Here is a 21,893-nt window from a genome sequence, read left to right on the forward strand (position 1 = left end):
TTTTTCTTAAAGCTTTAAATTGATTGACTTATAAGAAACTGAGTGGTAGTTGTAGTGATGGGAAGTTCAGCTTTTTTCAGAAAGCCGGTTCTTTTTTTCTCCCAAACAAGGCTTATTTTGTTAACATCTGCAGCCTCATATTTTATCTTAACTTGGATAATTTGTGTGATAAATCCATTTACATTCAGCGTTCCCTAGATATGAAGCATTATACTTGCTTAATTTCATGTTTTTGTTTTGTTACAAAAGCAGGCATTCTTACTTTTGTATAGTTTAACGAAACTTTAAAGTTAGTCATTCCCTTCTCAAGTCCTAACCAACAATAGGGAAGAGTAGTTACAACTGATATAGTGAAATGGTTGTTATGATGTTACCGTTCATTATCTGTTAGAGCAACAGTGGAGACAGTACAGTTGGAGTTACTTCACCGCCTTGCCTGCTGTCGCCAGTGCCTGGCAGCCTCGCCTCTGTCAGACTGTACAGTTTTGGCTACAATGTACTAACTCACCACCATCAGCATGTGGTTGTGTGTGTGTGTGAGAATGGATGAATGACTAAATGTAGTGTAAAGCCCTTTGGAGTCTTCTAGACTAGATAAAGCGCTGTTCAAGAACAGTTCAACCATTTTTCCATATTGGCAATGTTATATTCCTCAACCTGCAGTAGTGGGGCTCACCATTGTTTTGTGCTGCTATTTTGTGGGTGAAAGTCTGATTCCTATTGACACATAAAAGTGTCTGACTCAGAGAGTTTAGCCTTGACAGATATAATGGCCGAGAATGCTTTCTCTTCTGTCATTACATTAGACTTATTTATGATTGCATTGTCTTCCAGCCTCTTTTAAGCACAACTAACATCGGCCATATCACTGGAACACCCAGCACTAAATGCTGTGAGCCTCCCCCTATCGTAATCTATCTACTTGTCATGCATGTAACCTGTGACATAAAGACGCTTACACGTCCTGCGTAGATGCAGTATTTAAGGGACCCAAAAGAAATGCAGTTGAACACTTGTTCAACATTATAAAGAATTTTAGGACAGTAAATAACCTCCCTGTTGTCTGCAAGAGAGACTGGCAACAAAATTATATTTGCAGTTTTATTGCAAACAGTGATTCATCACTGTGTTACTTACTTTAAAAAATTCCTCAGCCGTCCCGAGTTGGTTAAGTAAGCTTGAGTAATGACTCATGCAGTCTGCGATTTATATGTCATGGCTATTTTTGAGTTACTTTGCTTATTGTTTTTGTCTGCAGTGCTCGTGATTGTGCCAATAATGGAGTCTACCATCCATCTTCCACCTCCTCCAGGTCACCTGAATATCCTTAAAAGCCAGCCCGTTGCAAAACAAGCGCCCCATATTTCTTTTGTAGTGATAAATACAAATGGGAAGAGAAAGAGACACTTAATGACCTGACACTCATCTCCCCTCCACTAGCACAACCACCCCAAAACCTGACACCTGTGCTGGTATACGAGGCAGGCCTGATAGATGGAGGGATCTGAAAAGTGATGGAGTGTTTGAATCACCACCTGTGTGTCTTCGTTTAACCAGAACATCTGGCACAGTGGTAGATGTTGGTGTCAGGTTTCACTGGCGATGCAGGGAGATCATTCAAATGGTGTTCACACTGAGTATTTTGACTCTCCTTAAAACTCCCCAGTGCTCTATTTCAAACATTTTAAGTGTCTTGCTAAATTATTCATTTTTAAATATATAACATAAAACTCCTTGTTTCTTATGTTGTTTTATGATACAAACAAAAGTGCAATTCACTAAATGTAGTGTGATGTGCATTTGTTTTCAGCCCTACTGAGTCAATACTTTGCAAAACCACCTTTCACTGGATCTCTGCTGCAGACTTTGTCATGTACCTCCACAAATTAGAAATTAGAAAGGAAATACACAGGTACATTATACACATTTCTTTGCCCATTTCTCTACTCAAAAATACTCCACATGTCCATCCATGGAAAACTCAAGCTGAGTTTATTGTGAGATAAAATCGCAAAAAAGGGGGACTTCTTTTACTGATTAGATAAGTTCTAAATGCAATTGTTTCAGCTGAATTTATTTATGTGTACCAAAGTGAGAACAACTTAATACAAATGCATATTTTTTTGTATCTGAAGATTTTTAAAAACAGTTTGCTTTTTCTTTTGCACTTTTTCTTTTTCTTTTTTTCCTTAAAATTCCCTAAAAATGTGTTAGAGTTGCCAGTTGTACAATCACAAAATATGGAAAAGTTCAAGGTCTATGAATACTGTTGCAAAGCAATGTATAGTCTATCTTTCAGAGGGATTTGTTTGAGTTGTGGCCAAGCTCTGTTCATCTAAATGCTGAGTAGTAATGCCCCGGCCAAGAGGGCCACAGGAATTATGACTACCCTTTGCATGACTCTTTGGCTAATAATGGCTCTATTTCTGTCCTCCTGCTGAATCATGCCCTCAGAACGGGTCATCACTTTCCTCCCCGGATCGTTCCACACTCCCAAATATATCCTCTCTAGCTGTCATGTGCACAAACATGCTCAAGCGGATGAAAACTCCAACGTATCTGCTTTTTCCTGCCCTCAAAATCCCCAGTCTACCTTGTGTGGCTGTCTATTTTTGTTTTCTTTAGCATGCATGGCTGCATCCACAAAAAGTTCATTTTGGCAATATGAGTCATTAACGGCTTAGAGCAAAATACGCTGCACAGAGCAGATTATGTATTGACTTTAAAAATACAGGTGAACAAAAGGCCAAAGGTTGTTAGAGGGCTTCATTTTCACAGTAAAAAAAAAAGTCCATTTGTTTATTACAAAACAGAGAACACTTTTTTTTCTGGCACAATTTGCTTATGTTGTAATTATAGTGTTCTGTCAGCATTGTAATTAGGTTGTAATGCTATTAATTCAGCACCACAGCTTTTTTTGAAGCTTGCTTGGAGTTTGAGATTAACAAAGGTCTTTTCAACAGATTTGTGTGATGCATCAACAGAAAAAAAAAAATAAAATGATAACCACATCTTAAATCCATACCAAAAATGATGAACCCACAATATAAACTTCAATGAGTAATTTTCCTTCTGTCTTTGGTTCAGAGTGGAGAAACTAAACACTCTTTAAGCTTTGATCAAAAATGCATGAAGCGTACTTCTGCTTTAAATGTTTCAGGATGAAACTCCACTGCGTGAGCTTTTATATCAGAGTTGGAAAATAAAGACAGAATGTGTTTGTGATCTGTTCATCAGTCTGTCACCCTAAAGATTAACTTCAGCCTCTCATTTGCATTTCAAAAAATAATCCCTCTTCTGTCTGTCAGCAAATGGACGAAGTAAGAAGACGAGAGTTGTCAGCTTTCCTTGAGCAGGATCGTCTGTACGGGTGCTATTTATTGCATCCCCTGATTTTTCCACCATCATTCATGCCTGATTTCCATGTTTTCTCATTACATTTCTCATTACTTTAATGATACTTCCAACCATTTTTTTTCCCTCTCGTGTATTGTTAAATAAGGAAAGATAGAGATAAAGGTTCATTTTAAAACACAAAATCCTCACTGATACATGTGTGAGAAACATGGTTAGCATGTTTCTCACATGTTAACCAGGAAGAGATGTAAAATTAGGAATTTTGTTGTTTTATAAACAATTAAATTAAGCATGTTGCAAGAGCGTTTCATTTAAAAAATTCTTACAACATGTTTTAGTTGAAACGCTGCAAGAATAGATCAGTTTCAGCAAAGGTAAAATGCACAATCTTTATATATAAATTGCCTGATACCAGTGCATTTGCTGTGTTTCTGAATTGAAGTAAGCATTCAAAATCCATTTAAAGAAAAACTAAAATTTCATTCTCACCTTTCTGGATAAATTCTAATGTACAATATGTCCGACTTTAACTAGGAGCTTTGTATTCGAGTTGTCATCCGCATGTTTTTTTTCATCTACGTTTCTTTTGTTTTTCAGTATATTAAACGAGTCATTCACATGATTTCTTTAAATATCTGAGTATTGAAAGAAAGCATGTTCCTTAGACATCTCAATATTTAAGGAAAGCATGTGTATCCTGATGCCTGAGATTAAATTGCAAACAATCCTGGTTAGAAATTCAGATCTGGTTACAGGTCATAGAACATCATGGAAACACCTTTCATTTCTCAGCTTACAAAACCACAAGTTGTAGAACAGGAAAGAGTGCAATACTGTGGTGTGAAATCAATCTGTTTGTTCCACTCATTTATTCAAGAGTATTGCATCAGGTGTGTGGTTTTTGTGTAGTTGCAATATTGCCTATAGATTACAGAGTTTTTAGATACTTTTTGATTGAGTCCAACTATTTAAATGCACATTACTAATATATGAGTAACTCTAATAGATAACATTAACAAGAACAGGCAGCATATTTTACGGTAATATGTTTTACTGAAAAGGTTCCAAGTACAATGTGAGTATTTTTGTTCTTTGTTAATAAAACAATAATTTGTTCCTGGATAATTATTTGATCACTGGCTTAAAAAAAAATATCCCCCTATCTTTTTTAGCCATCACCTACACACCGAGCTACAAGAAGACCCCCCCTCCAGTACCGCCCCGCACCACCTCTAAACCGCTCATCTCCATCACAGCCCAGAGCAGCACTGAATCCACCCAGGACGCCTACCACGAGGGGCGGCACCCTCATGGCGGCCTGTGGGCCCCCGATGGCCTCGCTCTTGGGCTGACGCCAGGAAGGGCCCTCTATAACTCCACCGACAGCCTGGACAGCACCAAGGCCGTGACAATAGCCATGGAGGCAGCTGGAATCATGGCAGGGAAAAGGCATCCATCCACAGACTCTCACAGCTCAGTGCTCACCTGTGACAAGGCAATCCTGGTGTCCAAGGCTGAAGAGTACTTGAAAACCCCACGGTCCTCTATAGGGATACAGGTCAGTCATCAGACAAATATGCACAGCACAAACATCCCTCTCTTGATCACACGAGTCCATCAATTCTCAACTCTAAATTATGCAGAGCTTTAATAATCCAGAGAAGTATCACACTCATAAATTCAGCAGAGAAACAGTGCTGTCCTCTGTGCAGCTAAAAATAGCAAGAGTGAGTCATCTCTCCGCAAACCATTTAATTAAGATTCAATGCATGCTGGAGCAGCTTTGGGTGAATGGTAGTATACTCATTGTTTCATTCACTCCTCCCTTAATAACTCTGCCCTTCCCTCGTTGTTTTCAACCACACAGATGATTCAACCGCACAATTTCTCTTGTGCTCTGTTTATCACCTTAAGGTAATTCGTACCTATATTTAGAGGTTTTTCAAGTTGTATGTGTTGATGATCTCCGACTGTTATCTTCCTCCTGTACTTAGGGTGGATTTTACTGACGTAAACGACTTGTGTTGCTTTGAAGACACAATCAAAAGGCGAGATGTTTTTCATTAAAGCTACTGTCACATTTTCTTATCTTGCTCTATTTGCCACCATTTTGAGTCTTACGTGAGTTACATGGTTTGATGTTACATGAGTCTTAGCATTAGAACAATGAAGGAGAGTTTTGGAATATCAAGTCTAGTCTTTTTTTTTTTTTAAATACGTCTCGCATTTTAATAGTGTGTGTAAACTGGGATCAGTGGTGTGGAATTCACAGTTTTCTTCCTCGTCATGTTACTTTTCTTTCAGAACATCTTTTCTTTCAGAACAATTTATTTTTTAATTATCATCTGGTCATCTATGAAGGAAATGGATGCTTTGACTGCTATTAATATTTAATTTCTCATTATTGTCTTTATTCTGTCTAGTTCCCTTCATCCTCCCCCTTATTCTTTTCTTCCATACTTTCTGCATTGTGGTTTTCATTCTCTCCTTACTTATATTAATGTTGAAATTGATATATAAATATCCCTTCTTTGTTTTTCCTGTTTTTTTTCCCCCCTTTCCTTCTTTGCAGAGAACTCTCACATTTTAACAATGTAAAAGTATGAACTGAATGCCCGGTCTGCTTGGCTTCATTCGGTTTTATATAAAACCATTGAAATGAGTGTGTGAAAAAAAAAAACAACAACAACACTGCTCTATCAAACTTAGCCAGGAGGTTCTGAATTTCTTGAAGTTTGTGCTAATGAAATCAAAGTAATGGCCTTCTTTTTCCCAGAATGTCCGTTACTCAAGATTGATTTAACACCCAAATTACATTAAGTCTATTGATTGCCAGATGTTCCCTTAAGGGCACCAGTCAGTTAATGAATATTTCGTTGAAAGTCAGTTGATCCTGCTATTCATGTTTGCTTGAATGATGCTTAGTGAATATCTAGCAGAGACATTTTGCTCATTCAGAGTATTTTGACGTAATCCCACCAACTCATGCGGGGCTCGTTAATTTACATACAAACAAAAGAGAGATGTTCTAGCAGATCCAAGACTGAAATCCTGATCAAATAGAGACAGAACATGATAAGCACAACGACACTCTGAGCTGAACTTCCATTTTTGTATTCTCAAATATTAGGTCACATTAATCTTCAGTGCAACAAATCTCCTTTAATCCTGTTTGCGGCTCTAACGAGGGAAATTAATGAAATTCCACTAGACCACATGTCAGCATGTATTGGTTTTAAATTGTATGCTGAATTAAAGCACACCATGAAGCATGGATTATTGGCCACAACTCAAAATGTTCTGGATTTTTTTTTCCAAGTACATTTCTGGTCAATAAACCTGACATCACTATTAGAATGACAGTAAATATTAGAATGTTCTTATTTCATTGTCCTTTGTTTTTATTAGAGTATTTTCAAGTTGAGAATTCCTTTTTTTCTTAAAAGCTTTGTTTTCTTTAAAAAAATATTTTTAAAAAGACTTAAATACAACAGCAGGGACTCCTTTGGAGTTTCAAACATCAATGCGTAGCTGGGAGCCCCTGCTGACCTCTTCATCATTCCATATAGACATTCAGCCTTCCCTTCCACTTGTGGTGTAATCAGCACAAATTCACCTTCTTTTGGATTGATTTGTATCCTGTAAGAGGTCAGCCAGTTTAATAATGAAATCTTTAACCTCATGGACAACAGTCCTCCCTTTGCTTTCCACAGGGCCTCCCACAGGGGCCACTTTAAAGCCACTTTCTCTGCACTTTTCCTGTCTTTAAACTGCAAAACAATTACATTCTCAGCAAACTATTTTAATTGGCACCGTCGTGATGAGGTCATGTAAACAGAGGGGTTGAAACTTAAGCTTGAAAAAGTCGCCAGGTGTTTATCTTTCTGCTGATGCTCATATTCTTCTACACCTGTTCTGTCACTGTGACTGTGATCACTGAGACCGTGCGTGTGAAAGCGTGTGCATGCCTAAGTGTTTCTGCGTACGTGCACGAAAGCACCTTTAGGGTAAGTAATCCTGTTGGACATAAATCGCACAGCTCCCTGCCTGTTTTGTCTTTCATCAGCCCTCATTCTCTTTTCATGAGCAAGACTTTGCTCTGTGTCTAAAACAAAGTAATGGAGGTCACCTCAGCAAGCTGCCGCACACTCATTTCCTCCTCGCTAACAGCTTCTCTGAGACACCCAACAGAATACAAAATAGATCTTCAAAAATGTCACTCCCCAACTTAAACACTGACCGCTTCATTCCAAAGGGTGAGTTTCCACATGTTGTCACAATACAAACACAACCTTAAATGTGTTTTATTTGGATCTTATGTCTTAGATCAACACAAAATAGCAGATCATTTTAAAATGGAAGACATATGTTAATATTGTTACAAATAAGAATTTGAATGATGCTACATGAATTTATATTCATCCCTTTTTTTACTTGATATCCTAAATAAAGTGCAGTGTAATCCAGTTCCTTAAGAAATCAAATAGTAAATAGGGTCTATCTGCAATTTATTATTATTGTAAATACAGCTATTCCATGAGCCTTGCAAATCTGGAGGAACTGCAAAGATCCACTCATATAAAACAGAAACTGAACTTTTTGTGCTTTCATCTTGAACACTTACAGCATTTGCTGTGGGGATTAAACTATAGTACAGACTGCAGGAGACTTGAGATAGGGCAGAGGTTAAACTTCTAGCAGGACAATAACCCTAAACCAACAACCAGAAATAGAGAAGAATAGTTTAGGTCAAAGCATACATCATAATTGAAGGGTCCAGTCAAAGTTAAGACCTAAATTCAGAAGAAATGTGTTTTGAAAAGTGATGTTCATAGGTGGTCTCCATCTTATTTGACTTGGCTTGAGATATTTTGCAAAAATGAATGGAAAAATTAAATTCAGTCTCTGGCCACTAGAGATATACCCCATTAGCCTTACAGGTTTAACTGAAGAGAATACAAACACACTTTACACTTCTCAGACTTTTATTTGTATTTATTTACTATGTCAATTAAATGAAATTTTGTAATCTCTTAAGGTTACTGAATATTTTGCAAGATGGTATATATGCCTTCAATGGACGCACCCACTGTTGTTTACCAGAGCTCTTCGATCACAGTAATCCTATTGCAATGCTTTAAAGTGATTCATCCATTTGTTTTGGATTATTTTGCCAAATGTTGTAGAAATGAAAGTTAGGGTAAAAATGTTTGCATAAAAGACATGCAGCCATAATTATCCTAAAGTAATGTCAGCATGATGTGTTTTGAGCCAAATGTTAGCACCATGACAGAGAGCAAGAGGCTGCCAAACGGCTGAGAAGGCTTTTTTTTCCATGAACCAAATATTAGACAAATTAACTCCAGTTGACATGAATGTCAACACATGCCTGGGAATTACCAGAGTAATTATGCTTGGCAGTAGGAAAAACAGTGCTGGCCTTGCGACTGCATTGCATGCACTGTTTTTGATCCTAAATAAAGTCGGGACATACCAACTTTATTTACCCAGGAGAAGCCAGGAGTGTGTGGATGCTAGTGATATACAACACACTCACTACTATTAAAATAACTGTCAAAATATGGCTCCAGAACGTCCAATAAAACTTGCAAAACTACATTTTTTCTCTTAATATCTGGATTAAAAACATCAGCTTTTTTTTATTTGTTACCCGTTTTTAAACCGTTGCTGGTTCTGTCACAGAGAAAGAAAAGACTCTTTAGGCTGAACAGAAGAAAAAAATATCCAAATGACAAACAGAAATGTCTGTCAGTCTGCAGAGAAAGAAGAAAGACTGTGGCAGCAGGAAATTAATGTGAATGCTTCACAAAGAGTGGTGAAAGACATAATTTGGGAAGTGATGAGCAACAAAGAACAAGAGAAAGAAATTGCGAAGAGACATATTTAAAGTGAGAGAGAAGATGATTTTGGATTTAGACTGCAGGGAGTGCGACATGGTGTGATAAAGAGTGTTTTAGTCTGCAAACGCTGTTGGATCGGTACAATTGTGAATCATGATAAATTGGAACAACACTGATCAGAATTTTGAGGCCAGTTTCCAATATTTGTGCTTTTTAAAGCTTTGACATGCTGATGCTAACCAATCTGGCTGATTCTGACTTCTTTTTAAGAACTACAAAGCAAGGAAGTATAACAGAAGCATTCAAAAGATTTGTTTTCTAGTCATGTAAATTAAAAAAAATAAATTAACCATTTATAATAAGAGTTGGGTGACAGCGTCAACTGATAAATAAGATGATACGTTTATTTTAAAAGACAAAATAATTATTGAAGTCATATTTTAAACTTTGTTTAGCAGCTTGTATAAGGTGTTTACAATCTCTGGGCCGTCTTCGAAGACACACAAAGAGAATGTAATCATGGCAACAGATGAAAGTATCGAAAGCAAGTATTAAGGCAAGATAGGTCGTTTTTTGTTTTTTTTTCAGGGGTTTTCTTGGCTTTAGTGCCCTTTATTTGACAGTGAGTGGACTGGAAAGCAGCTTGTGAGAGGGGACGAAGACGTTCGGCAAAGGTCAACAAGCCAGGACTTGAACTTATGATAGCCGCGTACATGGGCCGCGCGCTTTATCCCTGCCACCACCAACCCGCATATATTATTTCTTTCTAAACAAAATCTGAGATCTAAACTAGATTCTGACTAATTTAGCCAAAGAGCTAAATTAGTCAGAATTCTGACTAATTTAATATTAGCAAATTATCGAGGTGTGCCCTACTTGAACAACTGCCTCTGTGTGCATTCCCCACAGAATATTGATTCTTCCCTGAGCACAAACATTTCCAAAATCCTGCAAACAATTAATCGGCTCATCCTTTCTGTTCTCTGCCTCAGGTCATACTCTCTTTCACAGCCTGAATTAACCACAGGCATTTTTGAATAACATAATAAAACATGTAAGTTACTTTTAAATAAATGTGTACACCTCTGTGCTTCCTTCTGAACATCTGCTAACTGTAAGTCCTCTTCATTCAAGGAATGCTGCTAGGAGACTCAGTGGTCATTCACCAACTGCAACGTTAGTGGCATCTCAGTGTCATAGACACTCAGAGCAAGAAACTGAACTCCACGTTGCCCTAGATATGATCGTTGTTGTGTGTGTCTGAAGAGAGAGAAAAGAGCAGCAGATATTTAATTTAACATACAACAAAAAACTTGTGTGAACGAGGCACTAAACATTTTTTTTAAATCTAAGAAAAAGCTCTTTGTAAGTTTGAATCATTTGGTATTGAGTTCCCTTTAAAAAAAAAAAAAAAAAAAAAAAAAACTTCCTGCCTCCTTTATGTATTTGGTAGATCATAAGTTGTTGCCTATTCTTTATATCTTAGGCATTATTTTCAAAACTCTAAAAGGCATTATCATAAATTTCATCAAAAATAGCTGATCCTTGTTAGTTTAACCCATCAAACTACAAATTTGTAGTGTTTTTATGACAGTCTCCACATGCTTGTTGAGAACAGCCAACAATGACACCACACAACATTCATTGATTTGTGTAATGTTAGAGAACATTAGTAAACAAACAGCCTCATGTAGAGCAAGGAAGACATTAGACAGCTCATGGAAACACTGGCATAGAAATTTTAAAGTGGGTAAAATATGCCCTAAGCTTTGGACATCTCACAAAGCACTGTTCAATTAATCGTTTTAAAATAGGACCAACATGACACAACAACAAACCTCCCAAGGCATAAGTCTCGCACCGAAAGTGACAGGGTAGGCGTGGCGAGCATTAATCACAAAAGCAGCCCATGATATCTCTGCAGTGAACATACAACCAGAACAACAATGAGATGGTTTAGATGAAGGAAATATTTGTGCGTCGTAATAGCCTAGTCAAAGTCAGGAACTAAGTTCAATTGAGGATCTGTGGAGACTCAAACATTTCTGTCCACAGATTCATTCTATTATAGCAGTAAAAAGTGGTTTTATACGATGTATCTAATCAGGGTTGTATCCTTTGAGTTTCCACATCACATTACATTTTGTTGCTCACCCTTACAGTCTATTGAAAATACACAGAAGTTTGTGGCTGTAACAACACAAAATGCTTAAGTGATTATGATAATTTAAGTGTGAGCGTGCATGATTCCCAGCTGCTAATCTTAGCAGGAAATGCTTCCTGCGCTCTGCCACTGACTGCAGGAGAAAGCATTTGTTACCCGGTGAAAAAGAAGTTGGACTTAATGTTTCAGTAAAATAAAAGCATCCAGCAGTCGCTCAGGTGTGAGGAGAGAAGAGAGACGCCGTAGGTGACGCCCTCATAAAATTCAGACTCTCAAAGATGAAAATGACTCGTAGTGATTACTGAGCCATTTTTCTGAAAATCTGGAAACAACCCACCATAAACCCGCAGCTGCAATTTACTTTTTGCTGTCTGATATAACATTTCCTGTTTCGATTAAATTCTGCACAAACCCACAGTCCATAGTAGCAACCCTCTGCAGTCTTTTAGCCTTTGCAGCCTCTCATAAATCATACAATGTTTACTTTCTGACGTGCCATGTACAGTTAAGTTGCTCAGTCCAGTCCCAACCCAATAAACCCGGAGGCACAGGGGAATGGCAGCTCACATAATGAGAAGCACTGTTGGTTTTTATCGTTTCTTCAACCAAGGTGGAAGCAGCCACGGACTCGGAGTCTGAAAGCAAAGGCTCACGGGAGTATCACTCTGTCGGGATCCAGGTGGAAGATGACAAAAAAGGGTGAGCTAATGGTTCCTAGGTTGTTACATTATTAGAAAAATTCTGCCTTTGATGTTTGAGCTCTCTATAATAAATGCTAGCCCTGTTTTCACTGCCATTACATGTAATTTTGTTGATTTTCATTCATCTTCTGCTTTTTTTTTCAGACAGGGAAGGTTCAAACGCTCCAACAGTGTGACGGCAGCTGTTCAAGCTGACCTGGAGTTGGAGGGCTTTCCCACCATGGAAGACAAAGGTCTGCAGTTTGGTGGGGGCTTTCAGCGTCACTCAGAGCCCAGTACGCCTACGCAATACGGAGCGGTGCGCACTGTCCGTACGCAAGGCCTCTTTAGCTACCGTGACGACTACCGCACCACCGCTGAGCCGTCCAGTCCACGCGAGACGACCAGCGAGACAAGCTGGCAGCTAGAGCCCCCGTCCCCACGGGAGAGTGCAGCCTCGGCAGGTGAGTCGGGAAGGGTGTCTCCGTCCCTCCGGAGAGATGGAAGCTGGTTCATGCAGCTGCTCCACACGGAGACCAAGAGGATGGAAGCCTGGTGTAAAGAGATGGAGGCAGAAGCTGAGGAGAACGACCTCTCAGAGGAACGTAAGCATTCCATGCTTTACATGTTAAGCATGAACCAAGGGGTCCTCAGTGGATTGTAATGAAAACATATCACGCTGTGTCTCTTCTTCAGTTTTAGGTAAAATTCGAAGTGCAGTGGGAAGTGCTCAGCTGCTCATGTCTCAGAAATTTCAACAATTTTACTGGCTGTGTCAGCAAAATCTGGTAAGACAACGTTATGTATTAGAGATGTCAACTAGTCATACTAAGCTCTGCGTGCTCTTTTTCAAATGAGAGGCATGCTAAAAAGCATGTTTATAATTTAAACACGCTAAAGAGCACATAACAATTTAATGCATCAAAACTGAGAAATCCTGAATGATTTAATTCATTAACTGTGTGGAAAAAAGGAGAAACTTCCACAATTATTTGCATGACCTACAAATATAAAGTATTTTGATAAAAGGAGTTGCTGACCTCCCTTAGAGATAACAATAACAATGCCGATCAGAACTGGAAAATATCTGCCTGAATGCACAAGCATTCAATAACCTCTGTGGTAAATTACATAAGTAATTGCTGGGAGTGACAGTTTAAGTCTCCTTGCTTGGACTCTCAGACAGCATTTCTCCTGATTTTCTTCTTACTGGATAAATCACCCTGCGAATCAAGAATTCAAATTGGATACTTAGCTAACATCTTATCTTGAGCAACTATGGTGTTATGAGTTGGCGTCTGAGTTCAGCATTCCAAAAACAGCATCAACACAATGTTCTTGACTAACTTGTTCTCGCTTTTTCTGTTTTATTGTTTTTGTTTTTCACTTTTTCTGACACTTAATGACAGTATTGTCCATCCCCACTTGACTTGGCTTAACAGCCAAGGGTTAGGTTAACTGGGTTAATTTGATTTGACATTGAAATTAGAATAACTATCTTGAGATACAGGCCTGAACACAGTTAAAAGGAAAAAGTTGTGAAAATTAAAATATAAGCTCTTTAATTTCTCGGTAGAAAACCTTTTACTTTTCTATTGCAGCATTTGACATGTTGGCTTTAAATGGGTCACACTGGGTTTTGTAACACTGATTAACGAAGTCTAGATTGAACTTTTGAGAATCTGACTGTGCAACTTTATTCATAACGCATTAATCACTTCACATTCTTAAATTAAAGGATCACTAAAGGACTGGACTGCAATTAAAAAAAGATATTCTGTCTTTAGATGCAGTCATGTAAGTTCACAATCTTTACTCCCACCCCATTTCAGACATTTAGTACTTTACCTGCATGTAACAGCTGCCTGAATATAGAACATATTGATTTAAGCGACATTGTCCGTCAATAGGATTCCATCTTATTTATTTGAGCATTTTCAAATCACGCCAATAGGAACATGGGTGGGTGGGCAATTAGTAATTTAGCTTTGAAATGAACGTGTGCTTCATAGCCTGTACCGTGCACAAGATTTTTGGAGATTCTTCTTTTATACTTGTGCTCTTTGTAAGTTGTTTCACAGAACACAGTCAGGTAGGCAACGTTTTAGATGAAGCTGGTTTGGGGTTATGAGAGATAGAGTTGCTGTTTTTTTGCAGTATGCAGCAGGAAACACTTATTCGGAAGGAATGGCAACTGGGGATTAGATGGTCTGAAGCAGCCTTACAGGAAAAGGCAAGTAATTTTCCTGCTAAAAGAGACAGTGTTATGTAAGTTTAGGGAATAATTTACTTTAGTTAAAAAGGTCTGACCGCATAAATCTACTATATGTAATAAAAATCGCTACATTTTGACTTCATCTCTGAAATCCCCCACAAACTAGAGGCTTAAAAAGAAATCAAATTTTAATTCGGTTCCTCTTGAACTCCTCAATTAACTTTCTGAGGGTCTTATTTGAAATGTTTCAAAGACAGACAGCATATTTAAGTGCTTGATTGGGAGGAGCTGAACAGCTTAATATTCAAAGCCAACCCTTAAAACTCCCAATTCAAGTTAAATCTCACAACTCTGGAAACCTTAGGATGTTTTAAACTTGGCATCTAATGTGCATAGTAAAGCACATGGCGTGCACAGGCATTCAGTTTGCATTTGCAGACCAGAGTAGTGTATTCTGTTCCCTGCTCAGAGCTCTTGAAAAGCGATGTGTTTTTTGTATGTTGAGGATGAATTTTGGTCATCTCTGTTGGCAGAATTGTTTTACTTCTACGTCGTTAGAGAGGTTTCAAACATCATCTCTGGCCTTTAGTTAAGACTAAGACCAGGCCAAACCCTTGATATAGTTTTTCTGAGCTGTTCAGGAACTTTCTAGATTTACATCAGTCTCCCTGTATTACCAGTGTGGTTGAGGTTAACTGATGGCTGAATGTGACAAGTCATCCAGACGTTTTCTGTTATTTACAACAAATGAATTGTTGTAAATAAATTCCACCAAAAAGCTCTTCTTTCTTGTCTTCTTTCGGATCATAACATGGGCGTAGGTTTGGGTAGGGACGGTAGGGACATGTCCCGACTAATATTCAAGGGATATGAAAAAGTCCCCACCAAAACTTAGACCGAACCTACGCCCTTGGATCATAATGATGTTTTTTGCCAAATGTGAGAAAGGACGTGTGGTATTTTTGATCAGCAGTGCTTTTTACCTGCAGAACCTGACTCAGTACAAGCGGCCATTGCACACATTGCCTCTCACTGTCATTCGTCGGAGTCCCAAAGCCTTAAAGTTGGCTTTACAGCCATTTTTTAGGCTGATAGATCTCAATGACCTTGTTTCTCCTCATTTCATGCTGTCAAACAAGTTCTCTCTAATTGATTTCTTGATTTTACAGGTCTGGCAGTAATCAGGCTTGAGAAAAATTGAACTCAGTTTTTTTTTTTTTTTTTTAAAAGGTTAATCACAGTTTATTCATGATTTAACGAGCGGGGCAATTTATTTTTCGCATAGGTGTCTTTCGATTCCTTTTCTTTTAATAAATGAAGTCATCATTTGAAAAACAACATTTAGGATTTATCTCTGACTGATGTTAAAATGTGTATGATGATCTGAAACGTGCAAGTGTGGCAAAACAGTAAAACATACAAAATATGTCAGGAGCCAAATGCTTTTTCAAAGCACAATAGAAAAAGGAAAATGGGAAAAAAATTAGTTTAAAAGGGGCGACAAAGGAGAATCTGTAACACTTTATTTAAAGGGGTGTGCATAAGACTGCAGTGACACCGTCATAAACATCGTATAACACCTGTTATGAACATGAAGGTGTCTTCATGAATGTTTATAACCATTGTCATGAAGTATCATTCGGTAAATAATGGCACTTTTCATACAAAGTTGACATTTTGCATGGTCATTTAATGCAAGTTTTAATAGAACTTTGCATTAAAATTGTCATTATTTACCAAATGNCACTTCAAGACAACAGTTCGTAAACATCTTTGAAGACTCCTTCATGTTAATGACAGGTGTTATGTGATGTTTATGACAGTGTCATGTCAGGCTTATGCATAAAATGTTGCCGGAAAATCTTTAGAAAGCAAAGCTCTGCTACAGAATTTTGAATTTTATGAAACCATCATAGAGCAGCAAGAGAAAATCAACAGTCACATCATCTAAATGTCACAAGAAAAGGTATCTCTGGGTTATCAAATTGCCATGTCTATTTGTCATAGAAATGGGTGTGAGAAACATAAAATCTGAAAGTTCTCTTGGATCTGTAGATTTAGAGATCAAATCTTTGTTGTGTTTCATATATAGCCTTATTGAATAAATCTGAAAATAGATAGTTTGCATGCAAAGTAGAAATAGCCATAATTGATAGACTGACCTTTTCCTGTTTTTGCTCAGTTAGGTATACTACAATATATTTGTATTTTCTAAAAAAGAAAGAAAAAGGAATTAAAAGGTTTGCATAAACTATCTTATCATGTGATAGACCTGCCTTTAAAGGTTATGACCACATTTCCATTCAGTTTGTTTATATAGCGCTAATTCACAACAAATGTCGTCTTGTGGGTCTTTACCCTCTTTAAATCACTCATACACGGAAATTAATTTTATTTATCAAACAACACAGAAAACCAAATTAATTATTCAAAGAAATTATTATGTTATTTATTTATTTTATTTTATTTTTTATTTTTTTAATCTGACCATCAGATTTATTTACCATCAGATTCGAGTCATTGACTTGCAGCATTCACCCCTCCTGGATGAGCACACAGAAACAGCAGAAATATCACTTGCATTGTGTCGCTGACATCAATCCGTCTGAGCATGATTGTAGTGACAGTGAAGAGGAAAAACTCCCCTTTGACAGGAAGAAACTTTCTGCAGAAGCTGAATCAGTACAAGCGGCCATCTGCCATGATCAACTGGGGTTTTGAGAAGACAGAGCAGATATGAACTGTTGTAAGATTATTTTCTATGTTGATTAAAGTAAAAAAAAAAAAAAGTTAATTCATGGATGACAGCATTATCTCAGCTGATGAATTGAGTTTATTCTCCATCCTCTCCCACCACCCCCAAATTCTTTTAAAGTGGTCTCTTGACTTTACAGTAAGTAATAAAATCTCTCTCTCTCTGCCTCTCTTTCTGTCTTTAATTCTGGCATTTAAAAAATGAAAACAGTTTTGATCATTTTAGCTGGAAGCAGAGAAGGTCCAAATGTATTCATACTGTGGCATGACACTGACACAAAAAGTGTATTTTCACAAAGTGAATAACAATTTATGCTTTTAAGATAATTCCCTATCATGGCTCAGAAGTAAAACATATCCAATCTGTTGCATCATTCTCCTGTTACCTACATGATTCATACATGACCGAGATTCCTCACATGCTTTTCCTCAGGCTCTTTTGTGATAAAGTATCTGCTGTGATGAATCATCTAAACAGATATGAAGATGGTTCACAACACAGGGATTACGTTTCGGGAAAAAGTTCTTATAAACTGTGGATTGTGATGATATTCCTTTTAGGCACATTGTCAGTATGATTTAGCACCAAATTAGATATTGCTCTTTTACGTATCATTTTGTCTTATACTGCTTTAGAAAATACGGATGAGTTATTGTGACGAAAGGTGAAGCAGAAAACAAATTTCTATATTAAGTAGGAATTGATGATTCGCTAAAACCTGAACCTGGCCAGTGGAGCGTCTCTCAATCTGTGTTCTTTTCATCTGCAAAATCAAATGATTAATTTGACCAATGTGGCAAAGACAGTTTTTTGTTTCATACCTCATCCATGACAATATGCCAGAGGTAGTCCCCCTACACTCTGATTTTTATTTTTTTTTTTTAAGTCTGATAAGGACACCTAGTGGATCTGCGCTGAAATGCAGTAAGTACCATTTCCTGCATCTTGTATTTTCTTCCCAGGACCCTAGCGCCATGCCACGACCCACCTCTCAGGACCTGGCTGGGTTCTGGGACCTGCTGCAGCTCTCCATTGACGACGTCAGCATGAAGTTTGACCAGCTGCAGCAGATAAAGAACAACAACTGGCGACTAATTGACAGCCCAGAAAAGAAGGTAAGAAGTCGGAGTCCAGTTTGGTGATTTTTTATTTTTTATTTTTTTTATTTTTTTTTTTTTGTGGAAGCAAAAGGAAAACACACATCCAAGTTGTGGGTGGGGAAGGGGACTTATGACCATTGTCTCCATCTTCCTGCAGCCACCAGCTCCCGTACCAAAGAAGACAGTAAGACAGAAGAGTGCAGTGACCAGGGAGAAATCCCTGGACCTCCCTGACAGGCACCGGCAGGAGGCACGCCGGCGGCTCATGGCAGCCAAACGTGCAGCCTCTTTCCGGCAGAATTCAGCCTCGGAGAGAGCGGACAGCATTGAGATCTATATTCCAGAGGCTCAGACTAGACTTTGAGAAAACGTTGGATCAGGGATCTGTACCTTTCCCTGCTCCTGTGCTCCAGCAACTCTAAAACTAGCCTTTTTTTCTAGACTGCTTCTCTCTCAACTCCTCCTTTATCCATCTCCGGTCCGATAGCCATCCTCAGTGCCCATCACCAACATCACTGGACTGTAGGATGTGCCGAGGCTCGACTTCCATTGCCAAAAACGTACATCTGACATGGGTGGGTTGGATCTTTGTGTTGGCTTGTTGGTGATCAAGATCTACTATCTCTCTCATGTCTTGGATGGATACATCTGTAGTTTTTCAGCATTTGCAAAGTGCCATTTCAAGAGGAAGAAAAGTGCAGCTTTGAAAACCTTACCAGCAACCACATCTTGGAGCTAAACATCAATGTGTTTATTTGGAGTTCTATAAAATTGGTCAAAGTTTATAACCGTTCACTATATTTTAGTCTCTACAGATTACCTTTGCTTCTGCAGTCCTTACAGGATTTAATCGACAGCTAAGCATCACCAATTTGTTGAGTTTGAAAAAGTGCCAATGCTTGAAATACCTCAACTATGTGCACATGGTACAGGTTACCTATTCAAGGTGCTTCAGGCAATTCTTACTAAGCTTTTGATTGGTTAGATGTGAAAAATGCAGCCTTCTTCCATGTCTAGTCATGATAAAATATTTAGGTGTGCATCTTAATAAATCTAAATATAATTGAAAAGTTTATTTATTTCAGTAATTCAAATCAAAAAGTGAAACTCACAAACCGATTATTTCACACTTAATTGGTAATTATGGTTTGTACTAATGAAACCCAAAAATCAATTTAACAGATTTTGAATATTATGTAAGAGAATTTAAAATATATATATATATTATAGTGACATTTTTGACTGTACCTTTTTCAGTCACAGTTTTCCTTCCACTCAACTTTCCATTTATGTTATTCTGATGAATGGAAGATTGGTAAAAAAATAAAAATAAAAATAAAAAAAGACTTTTTGTGGCTTACCTTCATTGTGGGGGTTGTATTTAATCTATGTTACATACCTTTTCCCTTTTTGACATGAATGTCTTGAAAAAAATTCTTATTTAATCATATTTTACTTTATTCAGATGCACACAAGTTCAGTGACCTGGTGTAGAAATAACATCTGCTTGCTGTTTAATGTGCACCTTTCACAGCGGTTTTCTAAATATCCAATGTTCATGTTGCCATCCTTCAGACATTTACTTGAAGCTGTAAACCTGCAAGTCTTGTGCCAACATTTTCATCATGTCAATGCAGTAGAGAAGAAACAAAAAAAAAACTATGAAAGTTTATGTAACTCCTTAGATTAAAATGTGTAGACAAATGCACTTATGCACTTAATATAATTCTAAATATTTCCAAGGGAAATGTACATAACCAAGTTCATAATAGTACTGTTGTATTTTTTTAATTGTGAGTGGGAATGTTATGCTGTTTTTTTTTCCCCTCCTTATGTTTGGTTTCGAAATATCTGGATGATCAGAGGCACATAGAATTTTGCTGCTCAGTTTTCATCATTTCCCAAACACTTTCGAGTTGCGCCTTCAGTCCACAGCTAATGAGGACTGATAAGAAGTAACCATCAAAACATAAACAAAATGTCAATATTTCTTTAAGCTATGAACTGCTTCTTGATTTTCAAATATTCTGCATATCTCCATGTCTGTGGCAGTGTCCCCAAGCATTATCATAACAAAGTCCCTCTAACGAAAAGATCAGAATTAACAAGCTGAAACCGGGGCAAAGGATTTCCCAGGGGGGATGCAAATATTAAGTCTCAAACGGTAGAAACTTCACAAGTATATTGCTAAAAACTTGCGTAAAATGGGATACGATGAGGATAATGACTGAAATAACTTGAAACAATGCTCAAACAAGCTGTTTCTCCTCCCCACTAAGACAGAAAATAACTATTTGAGGGGGGATTCATTCCAAATCAACACAAAACTAGTCAGAAAGAATATTCTATTCCACAACTTTTGCTCCATTGGGGTATTCTCTCGCAGGATGTCTCCATTTTTTTTTTTTTTTTTTTTTTTGTCGTGGTGAGTCCAGGTCCGATAGACAAACAGTATGGTCGAATTGGCATTGCAGATGTTGCTTTATGTGTATGTTGACAATAATTAAAAAGGTCTATGTTTTGAACAACTGATGATAAGATAAATGACAACCAATTTTTAGATATTTCTGGTGGGTAAATCTCTTTTAATTCTATGAATAGTTTTATGTTTTGTTTTATTTAAACTTCTGTAAATCATTGAGATGACGTGATGTGATCTCTGCTGATCTGTTATGCTAATACATTTCACTCTTCTAATATCTTGCAATGAGAGTTAGTCCTGGGCATTAGTATCCGAAGTTTATGGACAAGAATTGAATATAAGTTAAAACTGATCTCTGAATGGATATTTTCTCAATAACTGTCACAAAACTTCAAAAAGTAGTATCTGAATGCATTTCTTCCACTCTAAATTGAGAAATTGAGCTGAGAAAAAGTATAGTCAGCGTGAACCATCAATACTAGTTTGAAACAAGGCAACAGAAATAAGTTGGAAACCAAAATAAAGCTATTACTTAGAGATTAATTAAGATTAAGGTTAGATTATACTTTCTCTCCCTCTGAATACAGAAACCAAATTTTTCTTCTCCTGACACTGATCATTAAATGCTTTGATTGGGAATCTGAGCCAATATTTTGAGTTGGATCAAAATATTGGACCTACTTTAAATAGGTTTTCAGATTAAAATATTAATTATATTTTTCAAACCTCCCTTGTTGAAGTGAATGCTTTCATCAGAAAATGTGAAATTGTTCATTTCAAGAAGTTTAACAGGTGAGATGCTGCTAAGACCAAACGTAGGATTTGACTTTTGTTGGACTTTATTGTGCCAAGTATATTCATATTTCACCTGTGCTGATACCCATAAATCTGTGAGCTTTTAATTATATGACGTTAGCACTAAGTCTGAGCAGTTCCTTACTGTGTGTTTGCGTTGCGTCACCTTATTAAAGTGTGAATTCAATAGCAGTTAAAGTCATTTAAGTATAACTAGTTTCAGTATCAACGTTGCCATTATATTGGGTGATATATACCACATAATGTTTGACATTCACCGTTATAACAAAACTAACCGAGAAAGTTTTAGCCTGGTAGAATGTAGTTCAAAATCTAAAACAATAAAAAGTGGTTGTAATATCTGATAGGACATTTCTACACATAATATGGGTAAAAATTTAAAAATATAATCTAAAACAGAGTAAAGACCGGTGATACAATTTAACATTTTATGTGCCATATATATAAAAATTGTTATTCTTGATACTTAAAAAAAAAAATATATATATATATATATATATATTTATATATATATTTTTAAATA

The 21,893-nt window shown here is 37.3% G+C and overlaps 1 protein-coding gene across 2 annotated transcripts in view; it reads left to right on the forward strand.

The window, feature by feature from the left end:
* The window catches only part of dlgap2a (discs, large (Drosophila) homolog-associated protein 2a), a 182,786-nt gene extending 162,209 nt beyond the window's left edge, over positions 1-20,577 (forward strand). For both annotated transcript variants that reach the window (XM_015039417.1, XM_015039425.1), the window contains 6 exons: positions 4,530-4,915; positions 11,993-12,081; positions 12,228-12,667; positions 12,759-12,850; positions 17,995-18,147; positions 18,290-20,577. In XM_015039417.1, the coding sequence (XP_014894903.1) occupies positions 4,530-4,915; positions 11,993-12,081; positions 12,228-12,667; positions 12,759-12,850; positions 17,995-18,147; positions 18,290-18,496 (1,367 nt within the window). In that variant the 3' untranslated portion in view covers positions 18,497-20,577. The remainder of the gene's footprint in view (positions 1-4,529; positions 4,916-11,992; positions 12,082-12,227; positions 12,668-12,758; positions 12,851-17,994; positions 18,148-18,289) is intronic.
* Positions 20,578-21,893: the final 1,316 nt, after the last annotated feature.

Source organism: Poecilia latipinna, unplaced genomic scaffold (genome assembly GCF_001443285.1).
Source record: "Poecilia latipinna isolate Pla-1442-1.1 unplaced genomic scaffold, P_latipinna-1.0 Scaffold28, whole genome shotgun sequence".
Taxonomy (NCBI): domain Eukaryota; kingdom Metazoa; phylum Chordata; class Actinopteri; order Cyprinodontiformes; family Poeciliidae; genus Poecilia; species Poecilia latipinna.